The 24,894-nt window shown below is 41.0% G+C and overlaps 1 protein-coding gene across 4 annotated transcripts in view; it reads left to right on the forward strand.

Moving 5' to 3' along the window:
• LOC132887921 (receptor-type tyrosine-protein phosphatase eta) overlaps window positions 1–18,808 on the forward strand; it is a 51,180-nt gene extending 32,372 nt beyond the window's left edge. For 2 of the 4 annotated variants that reach the window (XM_060923730.1, XM_060923739.1), the window contains exons 4-9: window positions 2,327–2,575; window positions 3,035–3,307; window positions 5,122–5,391; window positions 7,296–7,571; window positions 16,713–16,810; window positions 17,479–18,808. In XM_060923730.1, coding sequence (XP_060779713.1) covers window positions 2,327–2,575; window positions 3,035–3,307; window positions 5,122–5,391; window positions 7,296–7,571; window positions 16,713–16,810; window positions 17,479–17,544 — 1,232 coding nt within the window. In that variant the 3' untranslated portion in view covers window positions 17,545–18,808. Of the gene's footprint in view, window positions 1–2,326; window positions 2,576–3,034; window positions 3,308–5,121; window positions 5,392–7,295; window positions 7,572–16,712; window positions 16,811–17,478 lie in introns of those variants that run through there. The other 2 variants (XM_060923748.1, XM_060923756.1) reach the window with 2 other exon arrangements.
• Window positions 18,809–24,894: the final 6,086 nt, after the last annotated feature.

The raw sequence follows: 24,894 nt of genomic DNA on the forward strand, positions 1-24,894 counted from the left end.
AGTTGAGGATGTTAAGGTTTGCGATGGGAGTGACAAGGTTGGACAGGATACGGAACGAGCACATCAGAGGGACAGCACATGTGGAGAGCTTGGGAATGAAGCTAAGAGAGATGAGACTGAGATTGTATGGGCACATCCTGAGAAGAGATGCAGAGCATGTGGGAAGGAGAATGTTGAGGATGGAGCTGCCAGGCGAACGAAAACGAGGAAGGCCAAAGAGGAGATACATGGATGTGGTGAGAGAGGACATGAAAGTGGCAGGTGTGGTAGAGAAGGATGTGGAAGACAAGAAGCAATGGAGACGAAAGATCTGCTGTGGCGACCCCTAATCAGGAACAGCCAGAAGAAGAAGCAGATTTGTAACTCAATCAGGACCTACCTGCTGTTGTCAGGAATAACAAAACAGTGCTGACTCTAAGATCCATCTGTGAGACTTGGAACAAAGGAATTGGCTTGTTGTTTTGCTATGTAGATTTTTTTTTGCCTCTCCTTTAAAAACTGAGTGACGTGCCACAGACTTTACTACAGCACTGTAGAGCTTATCATAATGAACTAGAAAAGCACTCGGAGAGCGCAGACCTCCGCCAAGAATCCTTTAAAAAAATCCGGGATCCGGAAGGTGATCCAGATCACCGCCAAAATTTAATGGATTGTTACTTGTGCCCAGTCACACCTCTGGAAAAAATTTCAGAGCAATCCGTTCATTACTTTTTCCGTAATGTTGCCAACAGACAAACCAACGCTACCAAAAACATCATGCATTTCCGGAGAAAATGCGAAAGTGTGCTTGCTCAGGTGCACTGCCATGGCGACTCGGCAAGAGAGGTGATCACACGCCCACACGACAAGTTTTGTGTCAACACGCAAAAGTTTGGCCAAGACACAAGGTGGATTCTCATACGGAGATGACAGGCTGGCAAGGTTCTTTACAGGGACATCCCAGAGCATCACTAACATGAAAATTTAGATGTAATTCTAAATTCGTAAAGAGATATGACCCAAAACACATTTTTGCTCATTGTGGCGCCCCTTAGTGGCCAAATGACACCAAATGAGGGTACATGAACTGGTGCCAAAAGTCATCTCAACAAATATGGTCTTGATACGTCAAAGCGTTTCTGAGATATGAGCCAAAATACGTTTTTGCTAATTGTGACTCCCCCTAGTGGCCAAATAACACCATATTTGATCAGGCTAGTTTGGATGGTGTCCAAAGTTATGCCACTAAATATGGTCTTGATACAAAGCGTTTCCGTGATATGAGCTCACTTTCTGTTTGGTGGCTTCGCCATCGATTTTGATTGGCTGCCATGGGCGAACGCTTTGACGTATGAGAGCGAAACGAATATCATTCATTAGGCGTGGACTGGAGATCATGCGTGCCAAGTTTCGTGATGATCGGACAAAACATGCGGCCAGGGTCACTCTACCTTCACTTTGGACAAAATTCAAAATGGCAGAAAATCTAATTAGGTGGAGAATGACGTCATGGGGTGTGTTGGAATCGTCTAGCTCCAATGATTCCAACGGCACCAGGCTTATGAAAATCAGACATGCGGATCAAAAGTTACATGCATGAACATATGTAAGACTGTGATCAGTTGGTGGCGCTACAGCGTGAGACGTACCAATATGAAACTTGATAAAATCAATGAGGGTCCACTCCTCTATCAGTGTACCAAGTTTCATGACTTTACACCTTATGGTTTGGCCTACAGAAGGAAAAATCTGTTTTTTGCGTTGCGTGCCCATTCATTTCAATGGGGAAAAAATTAATCCTTTAAAAAAATCCGGGATCCAGAAGGTGATCCGGATCACTGCCAAAATTTAATGGATTGTTACTTGTGCCCAGTCACACCTCTGGAAAAAAATTCAGAGCAATCCGTTCATTACTTTTTCCGTAATGTTGCTAACAAACTAACAAACAAACCAACGCTACCGAAAAATCACCTCCTTAGCGGAGGTAAAGATGACTCAGCACAATGGCAATCTGGTTTCTATAGAACACATTTCCTGTATGAACAGCATGCAGCCTGAATCTTAAGCTATGTTAAATGTGAAATGTTTTCCAAATTGTATTTATTTTGATTTTTTTTTGCCATTGTTTATTTCCTGAACATTGATACCAGTAGTCTTTTTTTTTTTATACTTAAATAACTAGAATTGTTGTCTAATATACTTGCAGCACCATTCCTTGCATTTCTATTTGATTGGATGTTTTCTGTTGCATCACTTATTTGGTATTAAGTAATACATTTGCTTTTCATGCTTCTGTAAGAACCTCATGAACATTTTTTTTTTATTTGTCTCCAATTTTTTTTCCTAGTGCCAGAAGGGATCAGAAATCTCACCAACACGAGTGTGGAAACAAATGTAGTTCACCTCAGGTGGACAAAATCAAATGGAACTAATGTATCCTACTTCGTAAATATCACAGAAGGCAATCAAACAAAAACTTATTCTACTGATTACTCTGTAGACAATCTACAACCAGGACAAATGTACAATTTCACAGTTCAAGCTGTGGTCAATGGAACCGTTTTTGGAGAGCCAGGCTCCATTAGTGTTTGCACCAGTGAGTAATACACTTACCCTGTTAAACACAATAATACCACCAGCTATCATATGCAATTCATATTCACTTAAAATGTATGATTATTTTTTTTTACTGATTACTGTAAAACTAAGAAAATAATATCTGCAAATATTCATACTATTCAGGCATGTAAGTTTGTAAATAGTTCAGAAGTTAATCTATAAATGATGCAATGTGTACCATTTGCACAGTCTATGATATTTACTGTATTTTAATTAAAAAAATTGCAAATTGTAATAAAAAGTTGTTTAAACTGATCTACCATTGCCCATTTTTGAAAAAAAGAAACCAGAAATTATCAGTTATCACCTTTAGTCCAGTGGTTATATGTGGTATTTGTTCCTTATATTTTTTCTACTTTAGAAACACCGTATGTGCTAATTTAAAACTCAGGCTGTTGCCTTACCACCTTGTCTACATGTGAACCTAATTTTACAGGGCCTTCTAAAGTGATGAACCTGAGCTCTTCAAACAATGACAGTACCACCATAACAGCAGAGTGGACTTCATCTGATACCAATAGCTTGCAATACGAGTATAAAATTATTCTGAGTAGTGAAAGTCACATAATTCACATAATAAGCGTCAAAAGTTCTACAACCAAACTCTTGGACACCCTCAAACCTGGTACTAACTACACATTAAACGTGTTGGCAACTGAACCAGGCTGCTCCATGGAAGGAGAGGCAGTTTCCATCCCTGCCTACACCAGTGAGTCAGAGATTCTTCTTCTTCTTCTTTCTCTTCCCTTTTAGCACCCTTATTACACATAGAACAGTTCAACAGTAATGGCTGGTATTAGATAGGAAGTTTAAAATCAAATCTTTACCAATAACCTGGCAATGAAACTATTCAGGTTGAGCAATGCATCATATAGCCTCCATTTACCAACACACACACACACACACACACACACACACACACACACACACACACACACACACACACACCCAAGTTCCTGCTAATATACTAATCACTTTACATTCAGGACTGTAAATACAATCTGTGCAATATCTGATGGCACTGCACTTTATTTTACTCACTTGATCACTTTTACACATAGGAATGTGAATACACCGATTACAATTATGCAATCTGCCTACACTGCAATCCCCCCACCCACTTTATCTTATTTAATTGATAATCTTTTTATTGCGGGCGGCACGGTGGTGTAGTGGTTAGCACTGTTGCCTCACAGCAAGAAGGTTCTGGGTTTGAGCCCAGCAGCCAACAAGGGCCTTTCTGTATGGAGTTTGTATGTTCTCCCCGTGTCTGTGTGGGTTTCCTCCGGGTGTCCCGGTTTCCTCCACAGTCCAAAGACATGTGGTGGTTAGGTTAATTGGTGGGTCTAAATTGACTGTAGGTATGAATGTGAATGGTTGTTTGTCTCTATGTGTCAGCCCTGCGATGATATGGTAACTTGTCCAGGGTGTACCCCGCCTCTCGCCCGTAGTCAGCTGGGATAGGCTCCAGCTTGCCTGCGACCCTGCACAGGATAAGTGATGGATGGATGGATCTTTTTATTGCTGCTGTTTTCTCTGAGTGCTACCAAACAATGTTTCATTGTATGACTACAATTATGATAAAGATCTATCTATCTATCTATCTATCTATCTATCTATCTATCTATCTATCTATCTATCTATCTATCTTAGTCTTATCAATAACAGAATGAGGATGATATGAGGCAAACTATTATACCCCATCATCAGCAATTACTTGAAGTCGAGTATGATGGTCCTCCCTGGGTGTCCTTGTTATGGGTCTTCAGATGGCTGAAGAGACCAATTCTGGAGCCACAAACTTTCTTACAGTGTAGGCATGGATGTTGGTTACTGGCAGTGGGATGTATAGGGGCCTGTTTAGTGGAGAGCCACTCCTTCCTTTGCTGCTGCTTGATTCTGGCAGCCTGTTGGAGATGATCTTCATGGAAAGTGGCACCTTCACACAGGCAGTTTCCCCATGCAGATCTTTGACTGGCAGTAGCTTCCCAGTTTAAGCTGGTGATGTTGAATTTTTTGAGACTATTACTTTTACACACACACACACACACGCACATGCACAGAGATAGGGAGCTATATTTGTGAGTTCACATTTTTTCTGTTGTTCCAAGTCTGTAGAGAATCTGGGTTCATGCTCTATTTGTTTTCAATATACTAAACAGAAAAGTTGTTACCCAAACAAAAACCCCACTAAACTTGTTCTGCCATCGATCCTTCTGCTGAATTTGTGCTTTGATTTGGAAAATTTGTGCTTAATCCATTTACTTTTAGTTTCTCTTCAAAAGGTATCTTGGGGAGGATCCACCTCTCCACAACTGTATTTGTGGCTTAGCCCTGCTAGTCTGTCTACCACATTTATACCAGCCACCCCCAGTGTTCAAGCTGTCTGACACTGCATACTGTTTTACCTCTTGAAGAGTCAATAACCAATTTTTAAAACTTTTTCAAGCTGGCATTGCTGTGAGAAAATGTTAATGTGTGTATGTGTGTTTTGACCTGTGTGTCATTATGTTATTCTGTTAGCACCAGATCCAGTGACAAACCTTTTACTGACGAGTACATCTGACAATATTAATGCAACCTGGAACCATCCGAATGGAAGTTTTTCTTGGTTCAGTGTGACTATCTCTAGCAACATGTATCAGAACAGCTTATCTTCTTCATACACTACAATCCAACTGCATTATACTTTCAGAGGTCTGCAAGCAGCAGCGTTGTACAATGTTAGTGTCGTTACATACGTGAAGAATGACATGAATCCAAGTGTTGAAGTCAGGAAGATGATTTATACCAGTAAGTGTGAATAGCTTTCAAACCACCAATTTAAATAACAGTTCTGCTACATTTATATACAGTGGTGCTTGAAAGTTTATGAACCCTTTAGAATTTTCTATATTTCTGCATAAATATTACCTAAAACATCAGATTTTCACACAAGTCCTACAAGTAGATAAAGAGAACCCAGTTAAACAAATGAGACAAAAATATTATACTCGGCCATTTATTTATTGAGGAAAATGATCCAGTATTACATATCTGAGAGTTGCAAAAGTATGTGAACCTCTAGGATTACCAGTTAATTTGAAGGCGAAATTAGAGTCAGGTGTTTTCAATCAATGGGATGGCAATCAGGTGTGAGTGGGCACCCTGTTTTATTTAAAGAACAGGGATCTATCAAAGTCTCATCTTCACAACACGTTTGTGGAAGTGTATCATGGCACGAACAAAGGAGATTTCTGAGGACCTCAGAAAAAGCGTTATCGATGCTCATCAGGCTGGAAAAAGTTACAAAACCATCTCTAAAGAGTTTGGACTCCACCAATCCACAGTCAGACAGATTGTGTGGTCGACCAACAAAGATCACTCCGAGAGCAAGGTGTGTAATAGTCAGTGAGGTCACAAAGGACCCCAGGGTAACTTCTAAGCAACTGAAGGCCTCTCTCACATCGGCTAATGTTCATGAGTCCACCATCAGGAGAACACTGAACAACAATGGTGTGCATGGCAGGGTTGCAAGGAGAGAGCCACTGCTCTCCAAAAAGAACATTGCTGCTCGTCTGCAGTTTGCTAAAGATCATGTGGACAAGCCAGAAGGCTATTAGAAAAATGTTTTGTAGACAGATGAGACCAAAATAGAACTCTTTGGTTTAAATGAGAAGCATTATGTTTGGAGAGAGGAAAACACTGCATTCCAGCATAAGAACCTTATCCCATCTGTGAAACATGGTGGTGGTAGTATCATGGTTTGGGCCTGTTTCGCTGCATCTGGGCCAGGATGGCTTGCCATCATTGATGGAACAATGAATTCTGAATTATATCAGAGAATTCTAAAAGAAAATGTCAGGACATCTGTCCATGAACTGAATCTCAAGAGAAGGCGGGTCATGCAGCAAGACAACGACCCTAAGCACACAAGTCATTCTACCAAAGAATGGTTAAAGAAGAATAAAGTTAATGTTTTGGAATGGCCAAGTCAAAGTCCTGACCTTAATCCAGTTGAAATGTTGTGGAAGGACCTGAAGCGAGCAGTTCATGTGAGGAAACCCACCAACATCCCAGAGTTGAAGCTGTTCTGTACGGAGGAATGGGCTAAAATTCCTCCAAGCCGGTGTGCAGGACTGATCAACAGTTACTGGAAACATTTAGTTGTAGTTATTGCTGCACAAGGGGGTCACAGCAGATACTGAAAGCCAAGGTTCACATACTTTTGCCACTCACAGGTACGTAATATTGGGTCATTTTCCTCAATAAATAAATGACCAAATATAATATTTTTGTCTCATTTGTTTAACTGGGTTCTCTTTATCTACTTTTAGGACTTGTGTGAAAATCTGATGATGTTTTAGGTCATATTTATGCAGAAATATAGAACATTCTAAAGGATTCACAAATTTTCAAGCACCACTGTAGTTCTACTGCCTTTCCACTTTTCAATTCAAGGAAATTATCCACAACTATATATATATATATATATATATATATATTATTTATTCTTATATTATATTAGAAATTATAAAGCAACTTCTAAAGTTGAAAAAAAAATCCCACTCTAATTATCCTGAGTGAGACTGAATAAGCAAAAGATACATTATTAGATTGTGTATGTTCTCATCTACAGACTAGTGGGGTCACATTCTCCTTTGTCAAGTTGACTGTAAAATAACTAACCTGCAATTTATTTTCTCTTCTGTTCTTAGAACCCACTAAACCTGGTAACGCCAGTGCAAAAACCTTAAGCAATACTTCGGTAAATTTAATGTGGGAAAGTCCAAATCAATCAGAAAATCTTAAAAACATTCATTACATTGTGGACTATCTTTCTGTATTTTGGAAAGAGTCCAAAACACTGGACGTATTTGGAAATAACTCTGTCATCATTGGTGGATTAAAATCTGGCAGCAAATATGAATTTAACATCAAAGTCAAGGCTGGAAATGAGATTAGTGATCCCTCTTCCACCACTGGATTCACAGGTAAGGAAATTATCGCCTTCTCACATAAAGCGCTCAAGTTAAAGTGTGCTAATTATGGATGTTCAGGTAGGGCTATTTACAAAGTTTCTCTTGTTGTTTATTTAGCATTTAGTCATTTTATTAAAAGCCTTACAAGTGCATAAATAAAGTGGTCCATTAGTGTAAAATGCATGATCAAACCAAAAAGACAACAGTACAATCAAAAACACATGTATGATTTTATATTTTTCGATCAAGAATTCATATGATGTTTTATCATGCTTTGCATGTCATGTATATGAGAATGCAAACACTGAAAACTCACCTAAAGGAAGCTGGGTAATGCACAAGAAAGAATTACTCCTGACTATAATAACAAATAATCTCGTATTAAATTGTTTTCACTAGGCTGACTGGATAACAGACTGAAAATATTCATTCTTTTTTTTTGTAATAGTCATATACTGGGTCCAATCAGCAGTGAGTGTGTGATGTTTAATAAGAACCTTTTCTCTTGTGCATTCATATAGATGTGTTTCTGAATTTGCTGTCGTGTTTGTGTTTTTGCTTTTATATTCACAAACACCTTTATATCCACGTTTAGTGCATTCGGATGGATTGGCACAAGTAAATATAAAGCAATAAAGAACAGCAGGTTTTTATGTACGGTGGCCTGTAAGTGCAAAACACATTAACAAACCAAAAATAAATGGACTAATACACACGTCTGGCATAATCACATAAACTTGTCGTTGTATTTACCAGTTAATCCTAAATTGGTCGGCAGCCATCAGACAAAGTCCATGACAAGCACATGAGTCGCAACCGTTCAAGTACTTTTCGCGCCTTTCCTACGATGGCTTACTAGCCCGATCCTAGAGAGACAGATGTGATGGCATGTCGTGCAGACTGTAGAATTCGTAGGTGAGAGATGCAGTCCACTTGTCAGTCTGTTTCCAAACTTGAGTCTAGCTCACCTCAGCGAGACAGATGGACCATGGTGGGACAGCACCTTATTGGCTGGGGGTTGCCCGGCTTTAAGTAGGCGGTAGATGTCCAATGGGGCTAAAAAGCCCCTCCTACTGTCGAGAGTGACCCCTGGCATCAGGCTGTATGCCAATCAAGCCATGACTTGGAACCAGTAACTCCCACTCCCCCCGTTTGTTTCCATGCCAGGCAGGGCCATACGACATGCAGAAGTTGCCTCTCCAGGATGCGCTAGCCTGGGCGGTATATGTGGAGAAGCTGGTTTGACCATGTCCCAGAATCCCCCTCTCAGTCTTACTGGTAGAGTCCGAAGAAAAGGCATAGCCAGTACGTTCGGGACCAGTTTGACTCCAGGAGTTGCCAGCGACTGGACTACCACCATGCTGCCTACAGGGCTCCACTCCGGATTTCTGTCAGGGTTGACTCCCTTAGCCTTTGGCTATCCCTAGCCGCCCACAAGGCAGTGGGGCTATTTGCACGTGGCATAGCAAGGCTGTATCCCTGGCCGAGGGAGGTGACGGGTGTGCTAATACCTGCCCACGGTGTCCACCCAGGCTAGTGGAGGGAAGGAGGCACCTTACCTCTCCATTCTAGACTGGCTCCAAGCTAGGTCTAGCCACTGCCCTACAATCCTAGATCACACTACCAATAAAATGTCAGAATTCTGGGAGAAAAAAAAAAGTCTTTTGCAAATGTAATCATCTATGTAATTGTATTTTGGTCATATTTACAGTACCAGTCAAAAGTTTGTACACCCTACTCATTCATAGGTTTTTCTGTATTTTGACTATTTTCTACATTGTAGAACAACACTGAAGACATCAAAATAAGCTTCATGAGGTAGTCACCTGGAACGCTTTTTTCAATTAACAGGTGTGCCTCGTCAAAAGTTAATTAGTGCAGTTTCTTGCCTTCTTAATGTGTTTGAGATGAAATAATAAATAATAAACATACAGTAAATAGTCCTGTTCCACAACTGTAGTAATCCATATTATGTCAAGAACCGCTCAACTAAGTAAAGAGAAACGACATCCATCATTACTGTAACACATGAAGTACCTTTTAATTTTAAGAAAAAGCCAAGCCCAGAAGCCTTTATTTGTCACATGTACATTCAGGCACGGGCGGCACGGTGGTGTAGTGGTTAGCGCTGTCGCCTCACAGCAAGAAGGTCCGGGTTCGAGCCCCGTGGCCGGCGAGGGCCTTTCTGTGTGGAGTTTGCATGTTCTCCCCGTGTCCGCGTGGGTTTCCTCCGGGTGCTCCGGTTTCCCCCACAGTCCAAAGACATGCAGGTTAGGTTAACTGGTGACTCTAAATTGACCGTAGGTGTGAATGTGAGTGTGAATGGTTGTCTGTGTCTATGTGTCAGCCCTGTGATGACCTGGCGACTTGTCCAGGGTGTACCCAGCCTTTCGCCCATAGTCAGCTGGGATAGGCTCCAGCTTGCCTGCGACCCTGTAGAACAGGATAAAGCGGCTAGAGATAATGAGATGAGATGAGACATTCAGGCACAGACTTAAGCACACAGTGAAATTTAACCTCTGCATTTAACCCATCTGAAGCAGTGAAAACACACATGCACACACAAGTGAGCAATGAGCACATGCACATACCCAGAGCAGTGGGCAGGTGTGCTACAACGCCCGGGGAGTAGTTGCTCAAGGGCACTTCAGCCCAACCTTATCCCAAGGCTGCCCCATGTTACCTAACCGGAGCACCCGGAGGAAACCCACACAGACACGGGGAGAACGTGCAAACTCCACACAGAAAGGCGCCCCCGTCAGCCGCTGGGCTCGAACCTAGAACCCTCTTGCTGTGACGCAACAGTGCTGACCACTACACCACCGTGCCGCCCAATTAATTAATAAAAATAAAGAAGACACATTGAATTAGAAGGTATGTCTAAACTTATGACTGGTACTGTATACACAGTTGCCCACTTTAGGCAAAACAAATGCCATAGTTAATTCAATGAATATAATTAGTGTTGCAGTTACTTGAAGTGTTGTGACTCATGTATTAATCAGTCAACAGCCAAGCCAGGTAAAATTCCTGAGACACTGTGATGAATTGTTATTAATTATGAAACAGTTTTCTGGTCAGGAGTCCTGAATCCACATAATTTTATGTGTGTTAGTGTGACTGTTTTCAGTTTGGTAATACACTGCAAAAGGTAAAGTACAGAAAATGGAGTATGGCACGGCGTGTCCCAAAAACAAACATGCTGTTAGGATCACTGAGAGTTAAAGATAAGACACATTGGTATTGCTCTGAGAGGAAGTTATATTATCATATCACTCTCTTATAGTGTAGTTATTATTGGCTCCAATACATCATACTGCCTATCGGATCCAAGATGGCTGCCTATCCAAGATGGCTGTAACTGTGTTTGTCCTGTCTTGTTTGGTCCTTGCTAGTGCGAAGGCATCACTCTTAAAACTAGTTTTTCTTCCGTGAGAAGTTCAACGTGGATTTTGAACCATTGAGGAGTTTACTCATATTTGCAGCAATTTTCAGATTGATTGACTTATTGGATTATTCAACCACAGTTTGACTCATTTTTATGGCAACTCTGGAACAAACAAATGGAAGGTACAGCTCCAATCTACTTTTACCCTCATTCTGCCTTGGGGTTGAGAGCATTTATCTGGTGCTTTCATTAAACGTGGTCGGAGTTTTGTTTGTGTAGCTTAGTAGCTTAGCTAGTTGCAGGTTGGTAGCCCTTTGTGTTTTTGCATGATACTAGCTGCTACATTTTTGGTGGCCACAGGGCTATAACCTGCCACATCCCCGGTTACCACCTGATTGACTCGGCTGCCCTGCCTCCTCCACTTGCTGTAACCTCCATCTACTGCAACTTTCACCTGCTGTAGCCTCCATTTGCTGCAGTCTCAGTCTGCTGCGGCCTCCACCAGCACTGGGTTGGCGGTTGCTGCTTGGCTGCTCTACCTCCTCCACTTGCTTCAAACTCCATCAGCGGTTGCTGTTCGGCTGTCCTACCTCCTCCACTGGCTTCAACCTCCATCTACTGCAGCTTCCAACTACTGCAGCTTACTTCCACATTGGGCTTCCATCAACTGAAGCCTACATCTGCTGCGGCCTCCACCTACTGCAGCTGATAAACTGCACTGGGCTGACGTCTGCAACAGCTTCCACCTGTTGCCATTGCCCCCTGCTGCGTCCGCCGCCTGCTGTGTCTGCCACTTGCTGCACCCGCTGCCTGCTGCTGCCTTCCACCAGCACTGGGCTGGCATCTGTTGCAGCTTGCTCCTGCATTTGGGCTGACGTCTGCTACAGCTTCCATCTGCTGTAGCCTCCACTTGTGCTGGGATGGCGGCTGCTGTGGCTTAGTCCTGCATTGGACTGACACTTGCAGCATCATTCCATCAATTACTGGGTTGACGTCTGCTGCAGCCTCCACCAACACTGGCCTCAGCTGCCCCCAACTCCACTGGGAAAATCAGTTTGCCCTGTGCTTATAAAAATGATTTTCTTACTTGCTCTCTCCATCTTTATGATCCTCAATGGTGAGGATGTCCAAATACAAGTAAGAGATTATGCTACCTGTTTACATCTCCCTCTTGTATACCCAAGGCATTGGGACCTTCTCCCAGTTGATTCTAACTCACAGGGAACAAGGTATGCATTCTCATTTGTATACAAGGCTAGTAGCCTACTTCACCTTCACTGTCTGTCCATTTTAAATGACTGGTTTGTTGTGTCTGGGAACTCCTTCTCTGCATTTTCAGTGTCATTCATTTCTAAATCTGACAGGCTACACTCCAAGTCAGCTAAATCCAGACTCTTAATCATTATTTTGTCACTTGTATCTGGTAATGTCAAGCCCAATCCAGGCCCTGATGCTTATAAGCTATGTCATACACCTGAAGAGTTTAAGTCTAGAGCTGGTCTTGGTATTATTCATCTCAACGTGCGGAGTTTAATGTACAAACTGGATATGGTTAAAGTATGGGTCAAGTCTACTGATGCTGACATTGTTGTTTTATCTGAGACTTGGTTGACAAACTCAACTCTTGATAAAGATATTGGTATTGAAGGGTATCATGTGTATCGCTCCGATCGCCCCAAAAAGGGTGGAGGTGTTGCTATTTATATTAAATGCAAGTTTAATACTAGCATAGTGCTCTCAAAGTCTGTGAGTAAACAATTTGAGTTTCTGGCGCTGAACCTGGAATTGTCCAAAAACCACTATATCAGAGTGATTGGATAAGTGAAGCTACATCTACATTATCCAACTTGCTAGGCCAAGTTATCTGCAATGAGACTGTTATTGTTGGTGATCTGAACTGGGACTGGTTGACGCTTGCATCAGATACATTCAAAGAGCAGTGTGTTACACTAAATCTAACAATTAATTAACACTCCTATGAGGCCAAATCCTAAATATCCTGAGAAATCATCACTCATTGATATAATCTTGACCAATGCCCCTTGTAAATACTCTACAATAGGTGTTTTTGCAAATGATGTGAGTGATCACTGTGTGATTGCTGCTGTTAGGGATGCTAAGGTACCTCATTTTGTTGAGAGGCGAAATATGAAAATGTTTGTTGAACAGGGTTTTTTGCATGATCTATTTTTTGTTGATTGGAATAGAGTTGCCCTGATAGATGATGTAGAAGTAGCCTTGTCCTTTTTTCAGAACAATTTTCTGAGCATTCTTAATAGACACGCACCTATTCATAAATTTAGAATTAAAGGGCGGGACAATCCCTGGTTTACCTCAGAGATCTCTAACCTACTTCACGAGAGAAATGTGGCCTGGGCTAAAGCTAGGAAATCAGATGCTAAAGAAGACTGGCTTCATTTTAGACAGCTGAGAAATAGATTTACCTCACAATTTAGAAAAGCAAAAGCTGAATTTTATCTTTCTGAAACAGCTAGGAATCTAAATGACCCCAAGAAATTTTGGCAAACCATTAAGTCACTATCTACATCTACTAAACCAACAGGTCTTCCTTTGTCCTTGGTCATGAATGGTGTGACTAGTTCTGACAAATTAGAAATGTTAGACTGTTTTAATGAACACTTTATATCCTCTGGATTCTTGTTTGATTCTGTTACCCTAGGCTGACACTTGCACGACTTTTGGCCACGATTTTGTCGTGGCAAGTCGTGCCATTTTGGGGCACGAACTGGGAGGCTCCCGCACTGTTCACGCATAGTTCACGACGAGTTCACGAATGCGTGCCCGTCCACATTCACGAACTGGCACGACGAGTTCATGCATAGTTTGCGCATAGTTTACGCACTTCCCACATTGGCACGACGAGTTTGCGCAATTCGGACGGTGTCGTGCCGACTTGGGCACGCCTGTGTCATGCACAACCTCATCCTCATCAGATACCCACACGCAATTTCAGAAGTGGACCGCGAAGATCCGGACACACATGATCTGATCCCTGGTGGATGGAGGACTGACCGACACCTGCAGGGGCTGCTGCCTCTAACCGGCCATCATACCCAGAAGGATGCAAAGGATCAGCGAGACTACCTGTCACATTACTACATGTCCCCTGCTGGTGCTGTCCCTTGGCAAGAAAGAATGGTTGCAGCTCATGAAGCTACTTCCACAGTTCCATTTTTGAAATAAAAGAAACGAAACTCCCCCCCCCAAAAAAAGTCATGAAGGAATAGAAAATAAAAGACATTAAAGAAAAAAGCAAGAAAAAAAATTGCGAATGGCGAGAAGTGTCCGGGAAGCCCTATATATACCCCCGCACCGACGCGAGCGCCACTGTCGCGCAGTAGTCGTGAACTGCTCGTGAACTCGTCGTGAACTGCTCGTGCCATGCGCAAACTGTTCGTGAAGTGCGTAAACTAGTCGTGAATTGCTCGTGCCATCAATGCGTGACCGTGTCAGTGGGAAGGCACGGTCACGCTGCGACGCGCACCAATTCGTGAACATGTCGTGAACTACTCGTGAACTTGACGTGAGCTGTTCGTGAACTATTCGTGGCAGTTCGTGACAGTCGTGGCATGGTGCGCACTTCCACGCACTGGCACGCATCCTCCCGCATCGTCCTGACAAGTTCACGACGAGATCACGAACAGTTTGCGCATAGTTCACGACCCGGTCGCGAAATTTTGTCGTGACCAAAATTTTGAACATTTCAAAATTCTCGTCCCGACATGGCACGCAGTCACGACGGGTTTACGCACACTTCACGCCAGTTTACGACTAGTTTGCGCACTGGCACGACTCGAGTCGTGCCAATGCGTGCCACGGAATCGTGCAAGTGTCAGCCTAGCCTTACCCCTGTAACCCCCGTGGGGTTGGAGACTGAAACAGATATTTTTACTACTTTTGGCAATAGTTTCTGTTTTAGCCCCTTTTCTATTTCTAGTGTTCACAAAGCCCTGAGAGAATTAAATCCCCAAAAACCTGCTGGTCCAAATCATTTGGAACCTTTCTTCTTGAAATTAGCAGCAGATGATATAGCTGAACCTGTTAGACATATTTTTAATCTTTCACTGGTCACTAACATAATCCCCAAGGTATGGAAATCTGCCTATGTCTTACCACTTTTAAAAGGAGGTGACCCAGCTATGCCCAATAACTATAGACCCATATCTAAACTTTCAGCCTTGGCTAAAGTATATGAATCATTAATCAGTGAGCAAGTGAAAGAGTACCTAGTCACTCAGTCAGTATTATCTAGGTATCAGTCTGGTTTCAGGAAAAATCATAGCACTACAACTGCAGCTATTAAAGTGGTAAATGATATAGTCAAAGCATTTGATGATAAGAAACATTGTGTGTCTCTTTTCATTGATCTCTCTAAGGCATTTGATACAGTTGACCATAACATGTTAGTTAAGAGGCTTGTTAGTATAGGAATGTCTCAGCACTCTGTGGGCTGGTTTGTGAACTATCTGACTGATAGAACTCAGGCTACTCAAGCTGAAGGCTTGACGTCACAATTTTTATCAGTCTGCAAAGGAGTCCCACAGGGTTCAGTGCTAGGACCACTGCTATTTACTATATATATAAACTGTGTGGGGGAAAATGTTCAGAATGCAACTTTTCATTTTTATGCAGATGATACAGTCATCTACTGCTGTGCGGCTACTGTGAGGAAGGCCTTTGAGTATCTGCAAACTGCTTTTGATAGAGTGCAAGCACAGTTACATCAACTAAAGTTGGTTCTTAATGCTGATAAGACCAAATTAATGGTTTTCTCAAACTCAAGAAGGAAAGAGTCTGACCTTACTATTTCTACTACTCAGGGTCACTCAATTGAAGCAGTTACATCATACAAATATCTTGGATTTTTAATTGATGAATATCTTTCTTTTCAGTCTCACATAGAGAACCTAGTTAAGAAGCTAAAACTAAAACTAGGGTTTTATTATAGGAATAAGTCCTGTTTTACTGCATGTGCCAGAAGAAGGCTAGTTGATGCAACGTTTTTACCCATCATCGATTATGGTGATCTGCTCTATATGAACGCCCCAACTCGGTCCCTCCATATGTTGGATGCGGTGTATCATGGTGCCTTAAGATTCATTACAAACTCCAGACCTCTCACTCATCGCTGCACACTTTATTCCAATGTAAACTTGCCCTCACTGTCAACTCGCAGGCTCTCTCACCTTTGTATCTTTTTGTACAAGGCCTTAATTGGCAGGCTCCCATGTTACATTTCTGAGCTTCTTTCTTTTAAACAGAGTTCACGTTGTTTGAGGTCTCATGACTTTATTTTATTGAATGTACCTCAAGCTCAGACAGAGTTGTTCAAAAAAGCATTTATGTTTGCTGCACCCACCACTTGGAATGATCTGCAAAAAGATCTGAAATTACAGTGCTTCATCCCTTTGCATGATTTTATAGGTTATGTAAAAGCCTTAGAGCACAAGTCCACTCATAATTGCATATGTTTTAATTAGATGTTTTAGGTGATGGCTTTTAATGTTTGTAATGTTCTTTATTTGTTTTATGTCTTTTGTGTGTGTTGTTTTTTTTTAAGGTTTGTTTGTTTTATGTTTTTTATGAAACTATCTGTACTGCCATCTTGGCCAGGTCTCTCTTGGAAAAGAGATATCTCAAGAGACTAACCTGGTAAAATAAAGGTTAAATAAAAAATAAAATAAAAATTATAAATGGCTTGATCCAGGAACTGTTTACAAAAACCAACTTTTTGTTTTGTGCAGACACCAATTGGAGAACTCTATCCCTTACAATGATGTGTTCCTCTTCCACACAACTTTTCTGCATGGAAAACACCACGAGCCAAAGTGTCCTCACAGAGGTAAGTGACAAATATATAAATTAACAGTAAAGAATTTTGACTGGAATAACACTACTAAAAGGTCAGAATAAACAAATGAGCACCATGTCCCAATATTTAAGAAAAGTATAGTATAATTTCTATTATTTTTTACAGGCTTCATTCAGTCCAAAAACAGATGTTGATTTTTTTTTTTTTAACTTCTTACTTGGGCCCAGTACATCCTTTTAAACATTTATGATGTTTTGTAGAGCAACAGCTGAAAGATTTGACTTGACCCTCAGTGAGCCAGACACCAAAAACACAGCCTTAATTTCAGGAAATACTGTTCAATGTAATTTTCCCCCTCCTTCCTTGAAGAATCCAGATTTTACTCAATTCAATTGTCTTTTCTATAATGAGTAACGATGATCTTGAAAAGAAAGTGCAGATTGTTGTTGGTGATTGCTGTCGTTACTTTCCCCTGCATTTAAAAAACAAAGCAAGAATTTTTTTTTGGGAGGGGGGAGCAAAGAAGAGTGATTTTCACGTGGTCTATAATTATGAACCGTCAAACAAACGCAGTCCTAATGTGTTAATTTGTGTGTATGAATCTTGCACCTTGTCTGCATTTGTATAGATTATTTTCTTATTAATACATACACTTAGATGGGTGGTTTGAATGATGTATCTTTTTTGTTGTGTTGCAGATGAAACAACTTATTCGAGCACAAATGGGCGATGGTATTGCCTGGAATCTTACTTCAATTAACTGAGGTTGATATCAGCGAAGAAGGCATAAAATGCAACACAATTTTTGCTTCTCTAATATTAGTTTCATGTTTTCTGTGTCTTAGACTTATCAAAGCATAGTGGTATAATCATTTTTAGTATAAATACGGAGGTGATTTATAGAAAAACGCATGCAGTGATTGGTCGAGAAATTCAGACTATTTCTTGATAATCACCTCGAGTGACTTGGCAAAATGGTGGCCAATCACTTTATCATTATAAGTGAGGAAGAATTAGAGATGATGAAAGAAAACGCTGTTCCTAAAAACACTAAAGATGCTACGAAGTTTGGTTTAAAACTATTCAAAGGTAAAGTGGAATTCTGGTTTATTTTATCTGTTTCTAAACAAAGTATTTCATGTGACTCGGCATAGATAAGTCACAAGTCTACATGCATTACATCTGCATACCGCTTTTGAAGTTTGAAATAAATTATTTTTTAATTTTTTTTTTTTTAAATAATCACCTGTGTATTTACACTACCGTTCAAAAGTTTGGGGTCACCCAGACAATTTTGTGTTTTCCATGAAAAGTCACACTTTTATTTACCACCATAAGTTGTAAAATGAATAGAAAATATAGTCAAGACATTTTTCTGGCCATTTTGAGCATTTAATCGACCCCACAAATGTGATGCTCCAGAAACTCAATCTGCTCAAAGGAAGGTCAGTTTTATAGCTTCTCTAAAGAGCTCAACTGTTTTCAGCTGTGCTAACATGATTGTACAAGGGTTTTCTAATCCTCCATTAGCCTTCTGAGGCAATGAGCAAACACATTGTACCATTAGAACACTGGAGTGAGAGTTGCTGGAAATGGGCCTCTATACACCTATGGAGATATTGCACCAAAAACCACACATTTGCAGCTAGAATAGTCATTTACCACATTAGCAATGTATAGAGTGGATTTCTGATTAGTTTAAAGTGATCTTCATTGAAAAGAACAGTGCTTTTCTTTCAAAAATAAGGACATTTCAAAGTGACCCCAAACTTTTGAACGGTAGTGTACACTAAAACAATTATCCACCTCAGGCTCAGTGAATATCTGTGAATAATAACCTCGACTTCATCTCAGTTATTATTCACCGATATTCACTTTACCTTGAGCAAATAATTGTTAAATATACAGTAACTCCATATCTACTTACATTTATGTATCTACTCCTAATATAAGATTTATACAGGACATAATCCTTTAAGTTTCTCATAAGTACATACTAAGGACTACAGTGGTGCTTGAAAGTTTGTGAACCCTTTAGAATTTTCTATTTCTGCATAAATATGACCTAAAACATCATCAGATTTTCACACAAGTCCTAAAAGTAGATAAAGAGAACCCAGTTAAACAGTTAATCTTTTGGAATGGCCAAGTCAAAGTCCTGACCTTAATCCAATTGAAATGTTGTGGAAGGACCTGAAGCGAGCAGTTCATGTGAGGAAACCCACCAACATCCCAGAGTTGAAGCTGTTCTGTACGGAGGAATGGGCTAAAATTCCTCCAAGCCGGTGTGCAGGACTGATCAACAGTTACCGGAAACATTTAGTTGTAGTTTATTGCTGCACAAGGGGGTCACACCAGATACTGAAAGCAAAGGTTCACATACTTTTGCCACTCACAGGTACGTAATATTGGATCATTTTCCTCAATAAATAAATGACTAAGTATAATATTTTTGTCTCATTTGTTTACCTGGGTTCTCTTTATCTACTTTTAGGACTTGTGTGAAAATCTGATGATGTTTTCGGTCATATTTATGCAGAAATATAGAAAATTCTAAAGTGTTCACAAACTTTCAAGCACCACTTTGTATATATACAGTACAATAATCAAAGAATAATGTAGCTGATTGTGTTTTATAAACTTACTGTAACCTAGTGGTGTAGGGCTCTTTCAATAAAGTTTGAGATCATAGAATCATTTTCTTGTCTGGTGTTCTTTTATCATTAGCCTAATAATAATTATATAATTAGAAGTGCACACACATTTGAGCTATTCTCACTGTTAATAATTGATGTATCAGATCATCTGGCTCTTAACATAGCTTGGCAATCAACTTTAAATATCATATGGTTTAGATTACTTAGGCAGTGTGTCTGTGTAAGTTCATTGTAAGATATCCAGGTTGTAAAATGTTTAAGAATATTTATTTGAAATTACTGGACTATTCAAAACCAAACAAGATGTTTCAGCGTTCAGCCAAACACCATCAGTTGTAAAAGTGTTACAGGAAGTAACTCTGGCAAAAATTCAAACGAGGGAGTCACATGATCAGTACATGATATGGAATGTTAAAGTCGCATGATGACTTAAGATGTAACTGAGTTGTGCTGCCAGAGAAAATAGTGTTCCCAGCTACTTATGATGGTGCCCCACCCCAACTTGTGAGGTTGAGCAAGCTGGTTTGTCCGTAAAGTGCAGAGGTACAATTTTTAACACGGCATTATAGCGGCGCTCATGGCGCGCAAAGTGAAGCTCCATAGTTAAGAGAATATGGTAATGCATCAACCTGATTTTTGATGGCTTTTGCGACTGTATGACATCCGTACATATACAGTGCTCAGCGTAAATAAGTACACCCCCTTTGAAAAGTAACATTTTAAACAATATCTCAATGAACACAAACAATTTCCAAAATGTTGACAAGACAAAGTTTAATGTAACATCTGTTTAACTTATAACGTGAAAGTAAGGTTAATAATATAACTTAGATTACACATTTTTCAGTTTTACTCAAATTAGGGTGGTGCAAAAATGAGTACACCCCACAACAAAAACTACTACATCTAGGACTTTGTATGGCCTCCATGATTTTTAATGACAGCACCAAGTCTTCTAGGCATGGAATTAGGGTTGTGCAATATATCGAATATACTCGATATATCGCGAAAATTCTGTGTGCGATACATAAAATTATTATATCGTAACTATTCAGTATTTTATGGTCATCTTCCGACTTGCGTTTGTTTCATGTTTGTTTAAAACCTCTTCCGGTGGTTTTCTCTCTGTCCCTCAGGCAGTAACATGAGAGGCTGCCTAAGGGTAAAGAAAACAATAACGTCACTGCTGCCTCCGCGACCCGGTCCCGGATAAAGCGGAAGAAGACGAGACGAGACTCGCCAACCAATCCCGGGCGACATCTTGGTGCTGAAAGGAACTTCCGGGAAGATTTTCTAGTTTCGGTTGTGTTGCCAGATTGGGCGGTTTTAAGTGTATTTTGGCGAGTTTTGAACATATTTTGAGCTGGAAAACGTCAGCAGTATCTGGCAACACTGCCGGCCGGAAGATTTCCTGGTTCTGGTTTACAGCGCTGACTCAGTTCGTGCAATCGCTGGTGTTGCATAGGCTACCGTGTAAGCTCTGGCAATTTCAGCGACAAATTACTTCCTAAAAGAACTAGTAAGGGGTCAGTCATCTGGCATTTTTTGGATATCGCGAGGAGGACGTGGAACAGCAAATGCCAGTTTGTAAAGTGTGCAAAAAAACCAACAACCTGTCATCACGAAAGGCAGCAGCACTACAAATATGTTCCATCACCTGAAACTCACCCGGTACAGTATGAAGAGTCTCTTAAACTCCGAACTACTTGCCCACGAGCTAAAACCCCCCACAAGCTAAACAAACGACCCTAGCGGCCTCGTTCTCCAAAGCCCCCCATATGAGAAACCGAGTCAGAGATGGAGAGCTATAACGGATGCAATCACTAACGTCATTGCTGAAGACATGATCCCAGTTAGTATAGTGGGAAAACCAGGCTTCCAAAAATTACTAAACACACTCGATCCCAAACATGAGTTGCCTGGTCGCAGACATTTTACAGAGAAGGCAATACCGGAATTATACACATCTGAGAGGCAGAGCCAGAAAACATTCATTTCAAAAGTGTGCAAAGAGAAAAATGATGTTTTGCAGATCTCTCTCTTCTCTCCCTCAATCTCTCTCTCTATTGTGAATGTTCCAGTGGTTCTCAGTAGTCAGGTTAATAGCTTGCAGATCTATTTTTTAAAATAATTTAATGAATGAGCACTTTTCTTATTTAGGCTAAATGTCTTTCTCAGTGTTGAGCTTGCACTTTATTGGTTTGAGCTCTGAGCAGCTCTGTATTGTGTTGCCCCTTTGTTGCAATTTTCAAGATTGTTTTTGCAGTTTGTGCCACATCTTTGTTGAATAAAAATAGTCTTATTTCAACTCAATTGTGATTAATCGCTAACATGAAAATTTAAAATGTGTTGTTGAAAACCACCTGTAAAGTTAACCAAGAATGTTATTTAATCTGCAGGGATTGTAGTGAAAACAGTAAAGAGTAAAAGTTAGATTTCATGGGGTCCTTTAGAGGAGATTTCAATATATCGAGATATATATCGTGAAATGGAGAAAATGTATCGGGATATTCATTTTTCCCCATATCGCACAGTCCTACATGGAATGAACAAGTTGGCGACATTTTGCAACATCAATCTTTTTCCATTCTCCAACAATGACCTCTTTTAGTGACTGGATGCTGGATGGAGAGTGATGCTCAACTTGTCTCTTCAGAATTCCCCATAGGTGTTCGATTGGGTTCAGATCAGGAGACATACTTGGCCACTGAATCACTTTCACCCTGTTCTTCAGAAATCCAACAGTGGCCTTAGATGTGTGTTTAGTCATGTTGGAAAAGTGCACGACGACCAAGGGCATGGAGTGATGGTAGCATCTTCTCTTTCAGTATAGAGCAATACGTCTGTGAATTCATGATGCCATCAATGAAATGCAGCTCCCTGACACCAGCAGCACTCATGCAGCCCCACATAAGGACACTGCCACCACCATATTTCACTGGAGGCACCATGCATTTTTCTTTGTATTCCTCACCTTTGTGACGCCATACAGTTTTGAAGCCATCAGTTCCAAAAACATTTATCTTGGTCTCATCACTCCAGAGTATAGATTCCCAGTAGTCTTCATCTTTGTCAGCATGGGCCCTGGCAAACTCTAGGCGAGCTTTTTTGTGCCTGGGCTTTCGGAGAGGCTTCTTTCATGGACGGCATCCATGCATGCCATTCCTCTGCAGTGTATGCAGTGTCACGGGAAATAGCCACCCCAGTTTGGCTTTCTACTTCTTTAGATAACTGCAGTGAACTTGCATGCCAATTTTCTTCAACCGTTCTCATCAGAAGACGCACCTGTCGAGGTGTTAACTTCCGTGGACGACCTGGACGTCTCTGTGAGATGGTTGCAGTTCCATCTTTCTTAAATTTTTGTACCACTTTTGCTACAGTATTCTGACTGATAAGTAAAGCTTTGCTGATCTTCTTGTAGCCTTCACCTTTGTGGTGGAAAGAAATTATTTTCTTTGGGGAATTCTGAAGAGACGAGTTGAGCATCACTCTCCATCCAGCATCCAGTCACTAAAAGAGGTCATTGTTGAAGAATGGAAAAAGATTGATGTTGCAAAATGTCGCCAACTTGTTCATTCCATGCCTAGAAGACTTGGTGCAGTCATTAAAAATCATGGAGGCCATACAAAGCACCAGATGTAGTAGTTTTTGTTGTGGGGTGTACTCATTTTTGCACCATTCTAATTTGAGTAAAACTGAAAAATGTGTAATCTAAGTTTATATTATTAACCTTGTTTTCACGTTATAAGTTAAACAGATGTTTTATTAAACTTTGTATTTTCAACATTTTGGAAATTGTTTGTGTTCACTGAGATATTGTTTAAAATGTTACTTTTCAAAGGGGGTGTACTTATTTACGCTGAGCACTGTACATGATGTCTGTGTACCACCACAGGGAATGCAATCGTAAGTGCAAAGCAACGTCTCTAAACACTTGCTCACCGGAAAATTAAATTTGTATCTTTGTTTACATCAGATAGATGGGTTTTTATCCAGGGCTTACTTTTAATTTGCTTTTTAAAAAATAACATGGGATTATTTACTAACACTGTAAATAAACTGGCCCTTGGCATTAAATTCAGTTGGTTGGGTTCAATGCCCGAACTGATGATCACATCATCAGTTTTTCTTTGGCTAATCAGACACAAGGTACACCACCACTCTTGCCGGAGCAGTTGGGTGCCTTGCTCAACGGCACTTAAGTCAATCCTGCTAGTCTGGGGAATCAAACCAGCAACCTTTTGGTCCCAAAGCTGTTTCTCTAACCATTAGGCCATGACTTCCCGGCATTAAGAACAACATCAGAGAGTCTCTGACAGGTGTGTATGCATTTTATTCCTCTTGAATGCAAGTATGGGCAGCATGGTGGTGTAGTGGTTAGCACTGTCGCCTCACAGCAAGAAGGTCCGGGTTCGAGCCCCGTGGCCGGCGAGGGCCTTTCTGTGTGGAGTTTGCATGTTCTCCCCGTGTCCGCGTGGGTTTCCTCCGGGTGCTTCGGTTTCCCCCACAGTCCAAAGACATGCAGGTTAGGTTAACTGGTGACTCTAAATTGACCGTAGGTGTGAATGTGAGTGTGAATGGTTGTCTGTGTCTATGTGTCAGCTCTGTGATGACCTGGCGACTTGTCCAGGGTGTACCCCGCCTTTCACCCGTAGTCAGCTGGGATAGGCTCCAGCTTGCCTGCGACCCTGTAGAACAGGATAAAGCGGCCAGAGATAATAAGATGAGATGAATACAACTATAGTATCGAACACCAGACATCAAATATCATACACTGTACACTAAGCACCATGAAAACTAAAGAAAACAAAACAAAAATAATTAGCATAACATGGTTGTAAAGAAATACACAATTTTGCTATGCTCTGAATGTTACACACCCTGCTCTGCTCAACCAAGGGTGCAAACCTCTACAAGTTAGCCAAACGTGCACCATTATCCTCTGCACTCAAAGTCTTGTGCTAAACCACAGTTCAACCAAAGCACTGAACACAAACACAACACACTCAAAAAACAGCGCACATGAACTTTACGCTGTGCATGAATGACATATCAGGATGACAGACAGCAAAGCTTTATAACATTCCGTGCTAAAGCTCTGACATGGTGAATATAAACACAGCAGTGAGCATCTGTAGCATAACTAATACAGCTTCCTGGGCTGAGAGCTTTGCCTGTAAGATCAATAATGAGTGACAGCTCTGGCCGTCATTTTACATTCATCGGGAGCTCCACTTTTAGGCAGTGCTTAAATGTATATTAAAGGTCCCATGGCATGGTGGTTTGTTGATGCTTTAAACAGGCTCGTGGAGGTTTCCGGATGTTATATCCGCAGCCTTTCTCGAAATGAACCCTCGGCACGTAGATATAGCCTCCTGGGAGAAAGCCCCATTTCAGCGCTTTTCCCAGTGCGTCGTTTTGCTAATGAGAAGCAGGAGGCGGGGAAGGGTAGAGGGT

This window comes from Neoarius graeffei, chromosome 1 (genome assembly GCF_027579695.1).
Source record: "Neoarius graeffei isolate fNeoGra1 chromosome 1, fNeoGra1.pri, whole genome shotgun sequence".
NCBI classification, from domain to species: Eukaryota; Metazoa; Chordata; class Actinopteri; order Siluriformes; family Ariidae; genus Neoarius; species Neoarius graeffei.